This window comes from Ailuropoda melanoleuca, chromosome 15 (assembly GCF_002007445.2).
Source record: "Ailuropoda melanoleuca isolate Jingjing chromosome 15, ASM200744v2, whole genome shotgun sequence".
In the NCBI taxonomy this organism is placed as follows: domain Eukaryota; kingdom Metazoa; phylum Chordata; class Mammalia; order Carnivora; family Ursidae; genus Ailuropoda; species Ailuropoda melanoleuca.
Window position 1 is genome coordinate 24609968 of NC_048232.1, and position 21101 is coordinate 24631068.

Sequence of the window (21101 nt, forward strand, 5' to 3'; positions counted from 1 at the left end):
TGAGGGAATTAAGCAGTAGGCTCAGGGCTGCATTATGATTTTTGCATGCTCTAGGTACTTCTGTCTTTGCATGCTCTTTCCTACATTAAAAAATATTAAAATTATATTTTATGACTACATCAATGTATAGATGTATATAATCCATGTTTGCCACGTATTCATTGCTATTATATTCATTTTTCTTTTGATTCTGTTCCTCTAGTTAATTCACTTGAAATTTCAAGAGAAATTTATTAAGAAAAAAACAACTCTGCTTTTCTAAATGGAAGCTTATAGTCTACAAGAAAAATTCTATTTGAAAGCACAGTGACTCATGTCGTACATGTGCAGATTAAGTTAAACTGGCCTGTGTGTTATTCTGTCAGAAATAAGCAGCAACAAACCAAGGTCAACTTTGTACCCTTAAAAAACCGGAAAAGTGGATAATGCTAGCTTTTGTAAATTTTCTAAATAATTTTCTCCTACAATCTATCCATGAAGAGGGAAATTAACTCCCTTCATTGATTTAAAGAATTTTTTAAACCTAATTCTTCCAACCAGAGAGTATTAAAGTATTTAACAGCTGGTATGGCATGTATGCCAACCACTTAGAAGACAGGCTGCCTATAAAGATAGGGACCACTGGTGCACCCTATTGAGTGTTTCGCACTTCATTATGGAAAAAACTTTCTTTGCTTCCAACTTCACATGCTTTCCTCTGATTTGGTCCACTCACCATCGTAAAGTCTTTGATCCTTTACCTGAACCTATATTTTTCTTGTGCACCATTCATTTATTTAGTCATTCATTCATCTGTGCATTTTCTTTATACCTTAACACACACAAAAAATCAACTACAGACCAGCTTGTTGCGTGCGGGGATGAAAGACTGCCCCTTCAGAATCTGCATTTTAGGGAAGTCATAGTCTAATGAGGGCAACAAACTAGTCCTTTTCTTCACAGTGATTTCTGGCAGCTCTGGTGACAATAACAAAACAAAGGTGAGCTGATACAGATGTGGCTCTATGCCATAAGCAGGAGTGACCATGAAGATGGCAGGGTTTCCTTAAGAGTAGGATTCGCCGCTCTTCTGGAGTGGGACTGGAGGGGTATCGGCCAGTTTTCAGCCGAATAGAACTTTGACGTCCTTCTCCCTGATGCTTCTTCCTCAACATTGGCAAGTTGTAGTAAGAAGCTCTTTCCCTAACTTGCCTCTTACCACCACCACTAAGGAACTCTTGTCCAAAAGAATCACAATGTGAGCCACACATGCAAACCATATAAGCAATTTAAAATTTTCTAGTAGACACACTTAAAAAAGTAAAAAGTAAAAGATAAAATTATATATATATATATATATGTATATATACATATATATATATAATTTTTTAGAGAGAGAGTGTGTGTGGATGCAAGTGGGGTAGGATGGGATTGCGGGAGGGGCAGAAGGAAAGGGAGAGAGAGAGAATCCCAAGCAAGGCTCGATGCCCATCGCGGAGCCTGACATGGGGCTCGATCTCGTGACTCTGAGATCATGACCTGAGTTGAAATCAAGAGTCGGACACTTAACTGACTGAGCCATCCAGGCACCCCAAAGATGAAATTATTTTAATATTTTCTTTATCTCAATATAGCCAAAAATATTACCATTTCAACATCTAATCAATAAAAAAATTAATGAAATATTTTCCATGCTTTTTTTCCCCCCATACATTTAAACACATCTCAATTCGGACTAGCCACATTTTAAGTGTTCAGTGGCCTCAGGTGACTAGAGGCTACCATATTGGATGGTACAGTTCTAAGTGACTCTAGATAAAATAAACCCATGAACCACTCTATGAGCTATTCCTTAACTCTCATAGTGATATAGTGAATTCTTAGGAATCTTCGAAAGTACTGAAAATGTCCATAGTTTCTTACCGCATTCCTGTGAAAGCAGAGATTTCTAGAATTGCCCTACAATGAAAGTTGAAGATAAGACAGGGCTTGACTGTGGCCATGTATTTTGCTTTCTATTCTTAGTCCTTGGTTTAAAGAAACCTCTTATTCCAGATTCATTGCTAATTGGTCACGATGACCAGTTCCCCCTTCTACCAGCTCATCTTCAGTTTCCGCATTAGCACAAGAAGGAAAGAATCCTTGATGTTGCTGACTCCATGCACACTTTAACACAGTCTTTCCCCCTTAACAGTGTCTTTTTATCTTATTTATGGGACACTGGGAGAAGACTGAACGAGGCTTCTAAAAAGCTTACACGTAAGTCCCACAGTACTCAATAAATAAAGAATACCAGTTTAAAGACTCCCCACACCACTCAACATGGAATCCACGAATTCCTTCAAGACCCCATTCAGGCCTAACTTGTCAATAATTCCTGCTTTTTAAAAATTCTCTGATCCTGAGGAGCCTGGGTGGCACAGCAGTTAAGCGTCTGCCTTCGGCTCAGGGCGTGATCCCGGCATTATGGGATCGAGCCCCACATCAGGCTCCTCCGCTATGAGCCTGCTTCTTCCTCTCCTACTCCCCCTGCTTGTGTTCCCTCTTTCGCTGGCTGTCTGTCTCTATCTCTGTCGAATAAATAAATCAAATCTTTTAAAAAAAATTCTCTGATCCTTTGGTATGCGGACCCTGATCTGAAAAATCTGGAAATAAGAGTCATTCCTTTGTTCCATTCTGATTTTCCTTTCTTCCTCTAGCTCTCTCCTTTCTCAATCCAACTAACTTTTCAACGTTCTTTCTCCCACGTCACTATGAAGTGGTTTTTTTTGATGTTTCTCCTCTAGATTTTCTTTCCTATTACACATTTCTTCTATTTCTGATATCATTATTTCTTATACCTGGCATGTAATCATATTTATACTTTCTATCTTTCTAGATGATTCTCTCTCAAGATCAGATTCTCCAGCTCTTTATCAAGATAGTTATCTGATCCATAGTCAAATATTAAAACAGCTCTTCCTTCCGAGGAAAGAAATTTATATATAATTTACCTCAAGTGCCCAAGTTTAAATGGTGGTTAAAACAGAGGTGAATGAAGTGACTTTTGACCCCGGCTGAGTCTTTTTATGACAGCAGAAAGCACTTGAGGACAACAGTCTAATTGTGATGAGCTGGTTAAAGAAGGTAAATAAAATGTATTTAAAGTTGCTCCTTTGATTTAACATCCTCCCAGCTTTCCTCTGGTTGATAAATCAGAGAGTAAGCTAAGGACTGGGGATCACAGAAGGTACTCCAGTGCTGGAGGGAAGCATGGACAGGGTCTAATTTTCACTTTGAGGATTTCTACCTCTTCAACACAACTTCAGAACTCTAGGGGTTATAATGACATTTCCGGTCAATCCCTAACGCCATACCTCTGCCAGCTTCTCAACATATGTTTACCAGTGATATTTCTAAGTCATATCATGGAACTGAATGGAAAGCTTCCCTGAGAAATATGAGAAACTGTAGCCCAAACATATCACTGCTTTCAAGTAAGATGAAAATCTTTTTGTCCTGCTCAATCGCAGGTAAGAACAAAATTATACATGTTAGAATGCCCTAGAAATGGAAATAGAATGAAAGCGGCAGTGCTTTGAAATCACAGACCATCACCAAGGAGGGAAACTCCATCACCGGGGAAAAGAATGTATCTCTTACAATAAGGTAGTTGCAAATTTAAATCAAATGGAAGAAATTACCTAATCGACTCTTTTCCTGAAATCACTATTCACTTTTTCTTACCAATTTCTATTCCTATTTCATGTTCCTCACTTTTTATGATAATACATGTATCATTTTCTTAATAGAACATAAACATGAATGAAAGTGTTTTCTGTTGGATTCATTGATTTGTTTTCTTTTTTCCCAGAAACTTTAATGCCACCCTCAGTTTCCAGACTGGCCAGGAAGACAGAATGGGCAAATCCACACCAGCTGTCCTGACCTGGATTCAACCCTGCAGAGGTTATGAGAGCGCTCTGTGCCTAACCACCAACTCTACTCCAAAGAAGAACTCCAAGAAAGTTCTAAACTCACAGTCCCAAGAAGACTAGAAACTCCAGAACTATTTCCAAACCTAGGGGGAATGATGGTTGGGCTTTAGGGAATCCTTGAAACTCCTAAAATTATAAACACATATAACTGAAGAAAATAAGTTGCCACTTAATATCATAAATACCTTATAAGGAAAGTGAAGGTAATGAACCACAAGGCCCCATAGGTTTGCTTAGCGTCTTGGTGGGTGGGTTTGAGCATGCAAAGGTAGGCTTGGAGCAGAGTTTGGGAGCTGATGCTGGAAAGAGCTGGATTCTACTACACTAAGTGAAAAGAACTTGGAGATTTTGAGACAACTGGGGAAACAGGGAGTGAGCAAGAAAGGGAGGAAGGCGGAAACATGGAACTAGTGACGTGCTGTGAGGCTGGGGACCACATCAGGCATAGCAGGAAGAGTCCCATGTGGGATGTCTAAAGGACATGTAAGAACAGGGAAAAATAGCGCTTCATATGAAGCTATGTGAACTGCTATGATATAAGGCCCTCTTCTGTTCCTTCCAAATTTTCCATAATCTACTACATGTCTGCATCTTCGGAGTGGAAGGACATGCTGGCATTTGAGAAAGGGAGTACGTTTCATATATGAATCAATGTGATGCAGAACGGGGACCACATATGTGAGATGGCAATGCAACCCATAAGCTGAACGCAGTTTGGAAAGTGCACAGTGGCATATGCTTTGAAGACAGAACCCTCAGGCATAGTCAGGAATCCTCAGAAGGGCCCAACCTGCCACAGCATGAATGAAGTGTCCAAGAGAATCCTTTTTAGATCTGAAGAACCAAAGATACCCCTTCTGCCATCTGGGTTACACTAAAGTGTGGGGTGGGGAGAATGGATGTGCGTTCCTCTGGACAAGGATCCAAAGCTTTTCATCCAGTTTTCAAAGCAGCCCATGTACAAAAGGAGGAACAGCTCCAAGAGTTAAGAGTCACTGTTCTGGAGAGTTCTACTCCATACATGATTTTTTTATTTTGAGTATACTTAACCAGGATGGAAAACACCGTAAAATCGAGTGGAAAAAGCCTGAACGAGGAGCTGAGAGACTCAACTTCTCTTTCTGGCTCTGTCATTAAGTAGTTGTGCCTCGGTGGGTCACTCCCTCCCACCCTGCGAGAAAGCAGGAATAATTATCCTTATTTTTACCTCACAGAGTTCTAATGATGATCAAATAAAATAACAGATGTTCATGTACTTTTTAAAGTACATAGAGCAACACAATATATTATTAGATCTAATCTGGCGTTAGATTTGCTAACCTAATACCAGAATAGTAAGTACAAAAATGACCTTAGCAAAAATATTTTTACAGTTCAATCATGGATATTATCCCCTTTTCTTGCCATCATAAACAACAGCATTCTGCTTTAAAGGATATTTTTATCGGTCATCCAACTTTTGGAGTCTCACTGTGTTCTAGCCTCACTTCACAACTTCTATTTTGTGACTCTTCCTACCTACTGCCTCGCTCCTTTGCAAGCGAGCACGGCAAACCTGTGCACGGTGGGAGGGGAAAGAGCCTTCGCTTGCTTCTTCTATGCACAGCCAGGGGCATGACATTTGATCTTAACACGGGGATTAAGTCATTCATGAGTAGAGCCCAAAGGGAGGAACAATTCCAAAAAAACAACCAGCTTCGCTGGTACTACAACATCCAGAAATTCACAGTCGCTTCTGCTACAGTTATAATTTGTAGTGTCTGGCACTGAGAAATCCAACTGCAGTCTCTGTGGTTTAAATAAAATGTATCTACGGCAGCTTGGAGCCATGTTTTAAAATGTTCCATGTTATTTTAGTTCAAGGACAAACTTTTAAAATTAAAAGAAAACCTTGGCTTTAATTATAGATTAAAAGTGAGGGGTTTGTTTTGTTTTGTTTTGTTTTAAGGAATGCTATTGAGTCCAACATTTGGAGAAAGCATTTAAAATAAAAAAAATTAATTCTTCCCCTAAAGTAATGATCTTCATTAATATAGGAAGATCAAAAAGCTGAGAGCATATACTCACACATAAAGACAACATTCTTGTGGTTTTAAAACTATGATAGTCACAGTTCATCTACTCAGTATGATATTTTCCAGTAATTTCAGTTACATTTTATGACCAGGATGCAATACTTTAATAGGCATTACTGCTGACACAATGACAGGCCTAATAAAAGGCAGTTAATATTGTTGTTTAACCATAAATGTAAGAAAAACCCAGTATCTTAGAATATAAACTTATGAAACACAGAAGTTGAGTTATATTGTTCATATAACCAAAGGATTCAATGCAGGAGTATTTGAAGACACCAAGTGTCTACAATGTCCTTAAAACTCGATTCAATTTAAATCTAAGTTTGTGGAATGTATCTATTCTGCAATTCAAGGCACAACTGTATTTCCTGTGGATTTCTACAGAGTGGCTTGAAGTAGAAACCTAAAGTCAAATAGACTAGCAGGGGCTGTAAGTGAAGACTTAGACCCCAGGTCCCAGGCAAGTGCCAGCTCCTTGCCTGCCCTCAGTGCTCTGGGGTGCTCAGGATGCTACAGGAAGGAATCTGACTGTAGTCCTGCTTTTTTTCTCAACAGATTTGCTGCCCCTTTCAAGGGAACAGCTCCCCCTGATAAAGGGCCCCATCACCCTAGTTCTGTGTGACTGCTTTATTTACTTTCTCCACATGTTTGGACTCCATAGCTCTCAGGAAGATTGCTTCAGGCAGGTGCTTGCTTCCCTCTGGCCGCTGTTGCATCCCTGGATTCCTTCTCCTCTCTACAGAGATGCTCTATGCTTCCTTTTGGAAGGCTATGGCCTGTGTGCCATTGAACTAATGGCATCATCTCAAGCCTTACATGCCCGTACTGGATTATGACAAAGGAAGTGATGAAATAAATTCTAGACTGAAGGTTGTAATCAAAGATGAAGGATCCACAAGACTGATAATAATCTTCCGGAATGGGGAAATGATTAGGATGGCCCAGAGTAGCCAAGCGGGCTCCTTTGATACTCTCGCACATTCAATCTTAGAGACTTGCAAGTTCTGCTTTCAAAATACTGTTTGGGAAATGGGGATGATAACGGTACCTACTTCATGGGGTTGTTATGAGGATTAAGTAAGAAAATGCATGTCAAGAACTTGGCACAGTGCCCAGCACTTGATAAATGCTCAATAATTACCAGCTACTATTATCGTCATTATTATGCCGTAAACTATTTTGACCATGCTGTTTTCATCACCTCACAGATTCCAGCTGTTCTGAGATAAAGGCCTGCAGTTTTTGATGGAGAACCGTTAACTCTGGAGGACTGAAGGGCTAGACAGAGTACTTATTATGATAGGTGGGGGACTGAGCACAGCACACGGACATAGACTCCTTAGGAGCCAGGAGGTAGAAGAAAGCTTAGAAAAGGAGGTGGGAGGGGACACCTGGTGGCTCAGTCAGTTAAGTGTCTGCTTTCAGCTCAGGTCCCACATTGGGCTCCGAGCTCAGCAGGGAGCCTGCTTCTCCCTCTGCCTGCTGCTCCCCTTGCTTGTGCACTTTCCCTCTCATTCTCTGACAAAGAAAGAAATAAAATCTTTAAAACAAAAAAGAAAAGAAAAGGAGGTGGGAGGATCTCTCAAAGATAAACTACCATCTTTGTAACTTTTCCCAGGTTTGGGAAAAAGTAACATAGTGGTCCAGAGCAAGATTTTAGAGTCAAACAGATCTGAGCTTGAATCCTGGCTCTGCAACATCACAGGTTTATGTGGGAAAATTCTATATAACTCTGTTCTCTCATCTTCCAAAGAAGGACAGTAAGACATACATCATAGAGTTATTGTGGAGGCTAAACAAAATAGCACATAGTAAGTGCTCAGTAAATGGCAGCTCTTGTTACTACGTGTAGTAAACATTCATCAACCCACGGGGAACCATCTAGGAATCTACCTTGGAAATACACTTGCCAATTCTCTGATGATTGTCTGCATGTTAAGATGCCAGCTTCAGGGCACCTGGATGACTCAGATGGTTGAATGTCCAACTTGCGGTTTCTGCTCAGGTCATGATTTCAGGGAGTCTGCTTGGGATTCTCTCTCTCTCTCTCTCTCTGACCTCCCCTTGCTTGCATTCTCTCTTTCTTTCTCTCTCTTTCAAAATAAATAAATAAAATCTTTTTTAAAAAATGCCAGCCTCATGTTATCAGATAGAATGTATACTCTTAAGGAAAGCAAGACTAACCAATGTATAAAGAGAATACCTAACGTGTGATTTTTGTGCTCGTATGTAACTAATCATGTAAATGTCAACGATTTTATTTAGACAAGATTTGATTTCCCAGTTTAAAGGCTATCCATAACAAAACAGTATATTTTTTATACTCTATAATTAAAAGATCACACTAATGATACTGCTTGTTTTCTAAACTTTTGAGATTGAATGGGCAAAACCTTATCTAAATCCCCCTAAGGGATCTCTGCTGGTATAGGCAGAATTTTGCCCTCCTGACTTTTTCTGCACTGTCACATCTGTGAATATGTTATGTTACATGTTTAAAGTGGCACTGCAGAGGTAATTAAGATTACCAATCAGCTGACCTTAAAATATGGAGTTTATCCTGGGTTATCTGAGTGGGTGCAATTCAATCATATGCACCTTTAAACTTGGAGCTTTCTCCTGTGAGGGTGCAGGACAGAGAGACTCAAGTGTTAGAGGGAATCCATGTGCTGTTGCCAGTTTGAAAAGGCAGGGAAGGAATGGGGTAGCCTCTAGAAGCTAAGAGGCAAGGAAGCAGGGACCTCAGTCCCACAATCACGAGGAAATGAATTATGCAATAGCTTAAATGAGCTTGTGAGTGGGTTCTTTCCCAGAGCCCCCAGATAAGAGCCCAGTGTGACTGACACCTTGATGTCAGTCTAGTGAGACTCAGAGCAGAGAATCCAATCATGAGCGCCAGACTTCTGGCTTCCAAACTCAGGGATAATAAATGGTGTTACTGTTCGTGGGAATTCCTTATGCACCAATATAAAACCAATACATAGGCATAAGAACTGTTCTTCCCTTTATAGCCACAGTTGTCCCTTTCAAATCTGTCATGGTTCAGTAACTAAAAAAGACTCCTTTTCGGACTGTGGCATATAAGCAACGTATGTGCCATGATCTCAAGCTGGCTTTCTGCTATTTCTCTTCTCCTTCTTAGTTTCAAGGCCTTCACTGAATATTTTCTTAGAGTAAGTGCTTGGATATACTGCTGCCCATGAGCATCTCCAACAGAGGGTATGCAGGCTCATTGGAAAAGAAAGCCCTTCAAATCCCTATATTCCGGGAAAACCCTTGTGAAGGGATCTGCTGCAATGTCTGGCTAAGAATTCGTTCTGATATTTACTGTTTATTCATATCAACTAGTGATAATATGTCTTTACATATTGGCCTCATCGGAATGATTCTAGTGCTTCAAAGCATTTGCTCTATATTCCAGGGAAAGACCCACCCAGTATAACAGATACTGCCTAACTCAATGACAATAAAGTCACCACGAGCAAAAGACTCTGGAAATGTTGGGTGCTCCAAAGAAAAGAAGGTGCTGCTCTAAGAAAGACATTACAAACAGTGGCCTATTTTAAATTAATTACTCTATAAAATAGCACAGTTTCCACATGTTGACAGCTGGACAATCAAGCATATCCCTGAGGGAAGAAAGAAAATTCCTAGAAAAGTACTCTGTGGTCAGTCCACTATTGCCCAGAGACATGGGAATGTGGCAAAATACGCAGCTCAGCCACAGTCAAAGAATCTGGATAGCAGAGCCCTGAACAAAGACCATGCACTTTACTGTTTAAAAAAAGAGAGAGGGAGAGGAGAGATGGAGGGAAGAAGGAAGGGAAGGGAAGAAAGAAGGAAGGGAAGAAAAGAAGGAAGGAAGAGAGGAAGGAAAAGAGAGATATTAGAGAAAGCCAAGATATTCTGACATTTTCAAAATAAATCAAATATGCAAATTCTAATATGCAATTCATTAATATGATATTTTTGAAATATAACCCTCTTCCTCCCATGGTATCTATTTTGATGTATAACTTTAATCAGTTACATTTATAGCACTAGCTAAAAATTATTAAAGTAATCCAAGTACAAAAGGGTAAAAAAACCCCCAAACCCAAACAACCTGAAGCATATGATTATTTAATTCTCCATTAGTTGGAAAGATTGGAAAGAAGGAATGGAATTCTTAGCTCCTCGTTTTTACTTAAAAATTCCCAATAGTACTTACTCAAACAAAGAACTTCAGTTTTCCACTGGAAGGGTGAAAAGAAAAGTTAGTTCTAGCATGCGCTGCCCCATGCTTAACTACAGGGTAAAATGTATCCATTCAGATTCTAATCACTTTGCAAAAGTGTAGTATTTATTAGGTCTACAACTGCCAAGTGCTACTATATCATATTATAATTACAGGCATTTTTTAATTTAAATTATATTTAGCTCTTTATTTCAAGCACTGTAGTTTGGAAAGAGTTACCATCATAATGTGTCATGTTTACATACGAAACCTAGCAAAATTTTCCAGGAGTTCCATGTTCCATTCTGTATATACTCTTCATTTATTATTCCTTTGATATTCAGAATCTGTGCATAATTCTGAATGTGTGCAAATTCCCACTAAGAACTATCAGCAACAAACATCTGCTATGATAAAATCATTTGCTGACAACAGTCTATATTACAGAGTTCCCTTCAAGACGGTACACTGAATAAGCTTTATTTACTTCTCTCTCAAAAGCCCATTAAAATTACATAATGTAAATTTAAAAACAAATAAGTGCCTAGCAATGCTTGAAAACAATAAAGGGCACCATCGTCAAATCAAAAAAGTCGAGAAATTCATGAAAGATGAAATGCATGTGGCATTAAATTGACGAGGAAATCTAAACAGAGAACCACAACTCAAAACAGGTGGAGGCCCAGCCTGTGACAGAGTGTGAGCTGCTTTCCCACCAGGGAAGACACTGCAAATTAGCAGTTCACAGAGAATAAAGCAGGCCATAGGGAGAATCATGAAGGTTACCAGTTAAAGCACAGGCATCAAATGAGCTAGGCCATGCTTTTCCTTCCTGAGCCTACAGAGCACCTCTAGGTCACCTGAACCCAGGACACAGTTTCTACAAATGTTCTTTAAACAAGTTAGGGGGCCTATACAAAGACAACTCCTAGCAAAGGCATTAGGCCATGAAGAGATGCAGAGTAGAGATTCAGGTAACTTCTGATCTCCACAGGGGTCATGACTGCTATGAAAAAGGAGTGGTAAGAAAAAAAATGATGTTCTTGGAAAATAAAAACAAGACACCAAAATTAAAAGAAAGACTACAGTAGAAAGGTTGGTCAATAGAATGGACAGGGCAAAGCTGAAGACCAAATGAGTGATCTGGAAAGGAAAGTTGAGATGACTATTCATGACATGAGAGGGAAAGATGAAGAGTGTGAGAGGGAGAGTAGAAAACCAAGGGATCCCAGGCCAAGATGATTTCACAGGTGAACTCTTTCCAACACTCAACATATGCAGAAAAGCTAATCCTTACATTGTTTAAACTTTTCCAGAGTAGAAAAAGATGAAGTAATTTCTTGCTCATTCCCTAAGACTGGCATACCTCTAATATCAAAATTGTGCAAGGAGAGCATTAGAAAAAAAGAAAGTTATAGACAAATCTCACTTGAGAATTTTGATATAAAATGATTAAATAAAATGTTAATAAATCAAATCCAGAAATATATTAAAATAATGATTTATTGTGATGGAGTAGAATTTTTCCCAAGAATTCAAGGAAAGTTAAACATTAGGAAATTTACTTTATACAAGTAAACTAAAAGAGGACAGTCAAATGGTCTTAAAAATTGTGGAATTAGCATCTGATAATTATAATAACCTATTTGTTATGTGTGCATTTTGGGAGTGGGGAGAATCTCTTACTAAATAATCTAGGAATGGAAAGAGAACCCCTTGCCTTGATAAAGTCATTATATCAGAAATTTTCTGCAAACATTATACTTAATAGTAAAATATAAGAAAAATTCCCTTTAATGCCTGCCGTCACTACTATTATTCAACATTGTTTTGGAAAATTTGGTCAATGGAGGTCCTGGAGGAAGGGAGGGAGAGAAAGAGAGAAAAGAGGAGAATAAATACATAAAACTGTTACTATTTGAAGGTTGTATGTTTGTGCACAGTCTGACAATCCAATAAAAGAAAATATAAGACAATATAAGAAAAATACACAAAACCCAATAGATTTCCTATGTATCAGTGATAACTATGATAAAATGTAATAGATAAGAACTCATACACAATGGAAACAATAAGAATGACAAAATAAAACATCTAAAAATTTAATGAGAAGTATGCAAATCTTATGTAAAGAAAACGGTAAAAATTTGTTGAATGTCCTGAAAAATAATCAGAATAAGTGGAAAAATATGCTATGCTCCGAGGGGAAAGACTTGACATAAGAAGGATAAAAATACTCCCCAAATTAATACATAAATTCAGTGCAATCCCAGATGAATTTCCAATGAAATTTTTAAAACAGAACTTGTCAATCTTACCCAAAGTTAAACTGGAAAAGCAAATTCAAGAGCCTTGATGAGAATATTTTGAAAAAATTGAGAGTAGACATACCCTGCTATATGTCAAAATGCACAATAAGGCTACAGTCATGAAAACAGTGTGTACTGATGTAGGAGTATTTTAAAAGTTTGGTGGAATACATTAGAGTCTAGAAATAGACACATAGGAAGGTAGCGTATAAGGGTAGCATTTCAAATCAGTAAGGAAATGTGGAACTACTCAATAAATTGTGTTGGGACAAATTGTGTTGGGGAAAAAACAGAAGTCAGATCATTACTTCATATAATTTACAAAAAAAATTTAGGTCCATTTTAAGTATATAAATGTACAATTAAAATAAGGACAGCAGTAGAAGAAAATGTAATAGCAAACTTTTCTAATCTTGGGATAGGTCTTCCTAAAAATGACACAAGACATAAAGAACAGATCGACATATTTAATTACAAGCCCTCGCCCCTCTTTTTTTTTTTTTTATAATTAATTTTATTTTATTATATTATGTTAATCACCATACAGTACATCCCCTGATTCTGATGTAAAGTTTGATGCTTCATTAGTTCCTCGCCCCTCTTGGCCTCCTAACCTACTCTCAGGGCCCGACATCCTCCCTGGGCAAAGTCCTTTACCTGACACCATGGGGGCTTACTGTTGCCATGCTCCCTGAAGCTTTTTTGAAACGTTCCTGAGCTCAGAGCCCAAGCTAGGAGTGATAAAATGACAGGCACTTAACTATGACTTTCTGTCAACCTTAGGCTTCCTTTTCTCCCTATACTTTTTCACAGAATCTTAGATTCTGTGCTTATGCTGCCCTATTTTACAGATGAAGGAACCAAGGCGCTGGCTAATAAAGGGACTTGCCTTGGAACGCATACCTAACTGCTAACAGTTCCAGCTGAATATGGTGCTCCTGGTTTCAAAGCAATGCTCTCTGCTCTTTCCACATTATAACTTCCTGTGGCCTAATCTTCAGGTGAGCAATTTCAGGTCAAGTAAGGAGGCTCACTACAGAGAAAATTTAAACCCCGCAAAGTCATTTTCCAAACCATATATGAAACAGTAGGAATTTAACTACAGTCAAAATACAGATTAAACTTGTATTGCTTCCACAGAGCCCTACTCAGACCTTTACACTATCATTTTAGTTAAAGCACTTGAGAGACAGGATCAGGTCAAATAGAACATAGATAGATCATTTGCCTTTATCTTTCTGTTCTGGCTTCCTATTAGCATTTCACTGAGTGTGTATGTCGGGGGTGGGGACTAGGAACGGTATTTGGGGGTTGGTAATATGTCACGAAATCATAAAGTTGAGCTTTTTTATATTTTCCTAATGAGAGGAAAGTTATTGTAACTATAAACTAAATTTTACTGTTTCAATCATAGTAACCATGAAATAGTCCTCAAACACCTTTCAAGATAGTTGAAAATTACTATTCCAGATGATTTGCGTTTATACTTTTTAAAGCACATTTTAAGAAAAGAATATAAACAAAAAAATCTTCCAAAGGAAAAAAGTACACAGGTTAGATAAACCGGAGGCCCCATGGGTTATGAGTAAATCTGAATTGGTGTCATATTTCTGAAAAGGTCTGAAGTAAAGGAACCCAGGAGACACAAACTAAGACAAGACCAATTGCACTACTGACAAGGTTGTGAAAAAACTCCTTGATCCAGCTGGATAGATTTAGCAGCTCAGAAAGCATTAAAGGAGAGGGGGAAGGGGGGTGGGGTACAAACAAAAAACAAAAAGCAAAAAAACACCAAGAGAAAAAAATGCGGTCAAGACAACGATAAAAGAAAATGCAAAACAACAATGGCACTCAACCTCAGTTGCAAACTAGCAAAAGCTATGTGGGTTCTCAAGCAGCCACAATATTGCAACCATCTAGCTTTGTGCTCTGTGAAGACATCACACCAAAGGCACTTGGCACCAAATAACTTCTGGCCAGGGATTTTACATTTAGAAATGTAAGACCCAGTAACATTTAAGGAATTCTCCGTCTTGCCAGATAGCCATCCTCTTGCCCTGAAGCCATGTGACAAATGATCCTGAATACCACGTTGCCTTTTATGCATCTGTTGTCTAAATCAGTGTAGAAACTGGAAGGAGAGACTGAATTCTGGCCCTTAGCAAAAGGGTACATTTTAGTGTCATAATGACAGTCTTGGCAGAACAGGGCATTCTTACTTGAAATGTCTCTGCCATACTGAGAGCTTTGTCCACCATAACCTGAGTCTGGCTCAGTCGAAGGGACTATCAGTTCTAAGTTTTGAATACACAAGCAACGATGTGAAAATTTAAAGAGCAAACTCTTTCTTGGAAATCCCACTTCATGAATGATTGTCTCTAACCACCTTTTCGGCACTAGAAAAGGTTTCATTTTCATTTGTGTTGTTTTCTGTTTTAATTTTATATTACCAAATATTTCTCCCAAAATCACCATTTAAAACTTTCTTGTTCTTTTTTTATTTCATCACACTGATCAAAGGCAAAATTGCTTGTGTGTACTACTTGGTGTGTGTGTGTGTGTGTGTGGGCAGTGTATATAATGGCACCAAAAAGGGAACGCATTCTTTTTGTCAAAGATGTTCACCTTGGTCACTGTATCAAAAATGCGCTGGAGCAGGTGGGCAAGAGAAATTGTTTTTAACCTTTTCTGCAGTTCAGGGACAGTGGGAGACACAACACGTGCTGGAGAGCATCCTGGCCACAGTCCATCACTACAGGGCTGCCCAAATCTGTGAGACAGAGAAGTCCGAACTTTAGTTTTGTTTTTTTCTAGGCTCATCTAGTGATGTGCCCGGCCCGAGGAAATGCTGGAGGTGAATTTGACTCTGCAGTAACTCAGCCTATCTTGCACCACAGTGTCCTACTTGCCTGAGAAAAAGAGTTCATGGCTCACTTTTCAGATGGGGAAGACCTCAAATTGTTGGAAGTGGATGAGCAATGTGGCTGCTTCAACCTGAGACTAAACCATTTTCCCCCAAAACCATTTCCATTTGGGTTGTTATTATCACTCAAGTTCTTTCTGACCATTATCAGGTAAGGACTCAATGTCACCAGTGTTCATACAAGGCAGAGGGAAGATACCACCGGTCAGTTTCAAAAGACACTTTATTTTCCTAACTACACTCAGTTTCTATTACCACTATGACTACACACACATGCAGACACACACACAAACCAGCGGTATTAACTTTAAGGCATTTTCTGGAAACTACTCACATTTCCCTTAGCAACCAAAGGATGACCCCTAGGTAACGATGTTTATTACAATCTGCAGTCCATAAACCTATGTAAGGATCTTTCCACTGCAGCCATTAAAATAGAGAAATTTTTTTTAAAGATTTTATTTATTTATTTGACAGAGACAGCCAGCGAAAGAGGGAACACAAGCGGGGGGGGGGGTGGGAGAGGAAGAAGCAGGCTCATAGCGGAAGAGCCTGATGTGGGGCTCGATCCCATAATGCCGGGATCACACTCTGAGCCGAAGGCAGACGCTTAACCACTGCGCCACCCAGGCGCCCCAAAATAGAGAAAATTTTTAAAAAGCACACATACCTAGCCTAAGTTCTCAAAAGTTCAACACCAATGACTTAGGTATTTACTTTTATTTAAAAGTAGAAGTCAATTAAGTACCTGAAATTGCCCAAAGCAATTAGACTTACTGTGCCAAGGATCTGGATCATATCTTCAAGCAACCAAGCAACTCAATTCCAAAAAACTAACAATTTCAACGCCTAGGATAGTGCCTAAAGCAATTTTCTAACCTGCAAATCCAAGAATTGAACTAGAGGATCCTTTAAATTTCACTGTTAGATTTATAAAAATCCTTTGACTATTTCCTTCTTTAGTACAATGAAAATGAGAGAAATTGGGTAATAACGTTGTTAAAGCAGAAGAGGAGAAAAGGAACATTATGCAGCTGTACCTTAAACGTGCCATCCTTTACCTAAACTGAAAACTAAGAGAAAATTCATATTTTGTGAAAGAACGATTTCTTTTGTGTGTGAACAAAATTGTTACTTTTTTGCTTCCCCAAAACTCACAATTATAAATGATATAATTTCTAATAGAAAACAAGAACAGAAGCTTCCAAAATTTAAAAGTACCCAAATTCTAGTCTGGAAGAAAACACATATTTATTCTGAGTACAAATTCTGTTACATCAACAAGACACATTTTGACATAGAAAAATACCTGTTTAATTTTAGAAACAAAGTAGGGAGGCAGAAAGGAAAAACTCACTGCAGCTAACCAAAAAAGAAAGAAAAGAAACCACTTCCATATTCATTAAATAGAATGTCTTGTTATTTTCACAGACAGTACAAACTTTTTGACATCCTTTTTAGTCCCAGACTGGAGAGGTGTCAATGAGCCTTATTCGGTCTCTCCAGTGTGTAAAGAGTTTACAAACCTAACCAAATTTAGAATTAGTGGGAGTTACGCACTTATGTTCCTTATACATAAGAGAAGAAAAAAAGGCCCTTTAATGCCAGCTTTGAGTTGGGCTTGAATTTTTATGACTTATTTAGAAGCCCTAGGGAATGAAAAAAAAAGTTTCTTAATGGAAATACTGACACAGGCTTAAATATAGTGACATGAGCAAGCACTTTTATGGAACAGCACCAGAAGGTGACTGTTTGAAATGCAGACAGTTTCAGACAGTCGATGACAACTGACCGCATGCCAGTAGAAAGGTAACGGCAAGTTAGAGAATCAAAATTTCAGGTTGATAAACTTGTTTTTAACAGGAAAAGTTGTAAATGTACAGGATCTTTACTCCAATATACGGAAGAAAAAGGAAACGTAAAATGTAAAATTTCTGCCTAGACTTTCTCCAATTTTGTTACTGGATTAAAAACAGTCATTCTTAAAAAATCAAAGCTGTCCTATTGATCCTGAGAGACGTGGCAGAAGAGTTGAAGTCAGTGGGATCTAAATCTGTGCTTTAATTCTCAGATCTGACCTACAAGGCTATGTGCTAGATAGAGACAGACAACAAATATTTGTTTTTATTTGTCTATCTGCTACACTTTTTATTCTTTGGTGGATTTTTAAAAACTAGCTCATCTTTTCCATTTATCATCATCCTTGCATTTTCCTGAAAGTCGCTTTTTTTGTTTGTTTGAAAAGTGGGTTAGTTTCATTTTATACTTTCTAAATTATTGTTTTGAACCTCTTAAACATCTCAGAGTTTTCAGCTACATTTGTTTAATATTTTCCTCTGGCTTTAACTTTTTCACAATTACCTTTTTTGTAAAGCCGTTTAAACTGATTTGAGATCATTTTCTTTCTCTTGTCATGTTCACGGACACAGATCAACATATATCTTGTACATTAAAATGTCTTTTATGGTTTGGAAGGCAAACAGACCAAATCATTAAAACACTAACTCATTTAAGAAACAATTATGGGGCAAATATGGGCAAGACACTGTACTTAGTGCTAAGGGGGCTATAAAATGAATAAAACACCACTTCAGGGTCTCCAAGAACTTTTAATACACATAAGGCAGTGAGTAGCAGCACAAAAGAGAGACAGAATGCAGCTGTATTTCAGAAAAACAGCATGTCTAACCTTCACACACGTGATATTAGTGTTGCCATCATTCTTGGTACTGCATGGAAGAAACACAATGTGAAAGGACAGAACACATTAGGACTAAACCTAGTCCTAAAAAATGTGTACATTTTCTAAACTAAGCTGCCATATACTTTCGATTTGTTTGTAAGCCATGCTGTTTGTAGGGGCTGTAAGTCTCAATATTTACATTCAGGTTTTTCAATCTCTCATATGATACCAAATAACAAAGAAAAGTGAAGGAAAATCTACCCCTGAACAATTGTTCTTTTTTTCTATTTTTGTTTGCCATTACTCTCGCAGTTTTTAACAGTACGTGGAACACTTACGCAATTTCATTTAAATTTTGCAAGGGAATCCATTAGGGAAATTTAATTTTAAAAATCAAGCTACTTTTAAATAGTCCATATAAATGTGTTTGGTCTTCATCATCACTGATAAATATTTAAAAATCTATGGTGTTTAGAATATCGTGCTTAAGTTTTAATAATTCTAGAGAAGCCCCACACCCACCCAAAAGTCAAAACTTCTGTAGATCTCATTTATAAGATTACTGCTTTGGAATCAGTAATTAGGAAAGAACCCCTTTCAACAGGCTATCAGAAAGACATCATTCTTTATTCAAAGGTGTTAGGGGCAAGTTTAGGATTGTGGTTAATCCTAAAATTACTGATTTGAAAGGGTGGAATATCATATACAAAGCAATAGGAGGAGGTAGTTGAGAGAAGAGAGGATATTGAAGTACACCCCACATGCTGTGTTTAATATTATAAGCTTAGGAGAGCAGAAAATGCTATATTTTTAAAATCAGTACTTAAGTTTCTATCTGGAAATTTCACTTATGTGTAATACCTCATTCCCAGATGGTGTTTGATAGGTGAGGTATTATTGTAGTAAGGATACAAGACAAGAAATTGGATAACCTTTCAAGTATCCTTTAAGTGTCACTAACTGGGCTGGTGATAGAGGGTTTTATTATTCTCTGTTGGAGTACATCAGCAATCATTTTGCATGCCAGGAAAAGAATGTCTGGAATAATCCAAAAGGGCAAAGCTTAATTCTTTCACTAAAAACAAGGAAGTGACAGGCACAAAAAGGGAAATAAAAGAAGATAAAAGCATCCAAAGTGGACTTACTGGTCAACAAAATCCCACAGAGAAACTAGCATTTACACAGAAGCACATACTATTTTAACAGCTGGCTCTTGACAAAGCCTTCTCCTGACCATGAAGCTTTCTTTAAGCTACCCACAAACACAAAACCTAAAATTGATGAAACATATAAAGTAGCAGTGATTATTCACTGTTCAAAAAGATCTGCCAAGACAGCTGTTTAAATCTTTCTTCTGCTTCATTTAACTATGGTTTCTTTGATGAGCAGCCTAACACAAAACACAGGGCTCCAGTGAGCCTAGCACAGGGCCTGTGTAGAGCGGCTCTTAATAAACATTTCTGTATGTGGAATGAATGCATGAAAGAGTATGTCGTATATGAGTGGATTGTATCTCAGAAATGCACCTGTGAAGTCAGCTTTTAGAACTGAGAGTGCACTTCTCCAAAGAAGTCATGCTATAAATTAAGGTTAAATCCCAGGGTAATCCAATGCTTTATTGAACTCATGTGCATACCTGGGTTTTACCACTGAAAATGCCAGCTTAGATTCTAAAGTACATGCATATGAAGGAAGAGAGAGAAAAAAGAACAGCTCTCTCCTCTTGCGGGGCATCCTTAGCCGAAAAAAAATGTTTGGAAATGGCATTTACCCTCTGCCATCTTCCCAAACTTATTTCTACTTCCCAGCTCCTCTTTCCTTAGTCACCAAAATCCCTAGTTCTGTCATTTTGCTCCAACTGTGGCAGGCCATCCAAATGGACTCTACCTTCCAAAGAATTCCATGCACCAAATAAGTGACTTCTTTCTTCTCTCAATCAAAATCTCCATTTCTTCAGGGATATTCACCTCAGTCAAGTAGAGGGGAAGCTAATCTAATTAATTCACACTAACATAGAAAAGAGTTCTATCCGCTTATATGTTTTTGCCACACCAGATGTGTCTAATTAAGAGGGATTTTAGACAGTTTAACAAGATGAAGTTTAAACATTCTGCCTGTGGGAGCCGGTTAAATTTATGAATTATATACCAGCAGAGCAGTGGGGCTCAGAGAATAACGATTCAAATGCACTAGCCATTTAANCATTCAAATGCACTAGCCATTTATAAGTTGATCATTTGTGAGCTGCAAAAAGAAAGAACATAACAGGGACTTGTCCTCAAGCCAAGCAAAAGAAGGAGGGGAAGTCCACACGTTTTATTTCAAGATTTGCCTGACTTTCCCCTCGTCAGTACACTTCTTAGAAACCTCCCCTCTCCCCTTCAGTAAAGAAAATTTGATAGGCTTTTGAGGGTAAATCAAACTTGAATGCAAGTTAGGAATGGCTCCAGTGAGGACTCACTCTGTAAGGTGGCCCAGATGGCAGACGGCTCCTTCACGGATGGTCCCATCTGGAGAATATCAGTACTGATTCAGTAGAAATGGAGGTGGATATTAAAGCTAGAGTCCTCATCCTGATACCTCAGAAAGCAGACCCACCTAAGGACTAGAGGACCTGAGGTTGGTTTATAATGGGAATTCGCTCCATCAAACATCTGAAAATTGTCATCCATTAACCTAACATAATGAAAAGCATTGTAATTTTAATTTAGACAGCTTAATTCAACAGACAACACTGAGTGAATAACTTTTCTTGAGTTTTATTTAATTGAATTTAGAAGCAATAACCTTAAAAATTCTAATCAATTCTAATATTATAATTTCGGCTGTCAGAAATGCTTTAGCCAGTATTTATTGAAAGCCTCGTATGCCCCCTGAAAAGAGAACTTCTTTTTTTCTTTCTGCATGATGGGGAGACTGCAGATTACAGAGAAATA

General features: G+C 38.2%; 1 protein-coding gene across 1 annotated transcript in view; it reads right to left on the reverse strand.

Moving 5' to 3' along the window:
• The window catches only part of MKX (mohawk homeobox), a 51821-nt gene that overhangs the window by 25956 nt on the left and 4764 nt on the right, over positions 1-21101 (reverse strand). Inside the window, exon 4 of the mRNA XM_034644370.1 lies at positions 20627-20691. Coding sequence (XP_034500261.1) covers positions 20627-20691 — 65 coding nt within the window. The remainder of the gene's footprint in view (positions 1-20626; positions 20692-21101) is intronic.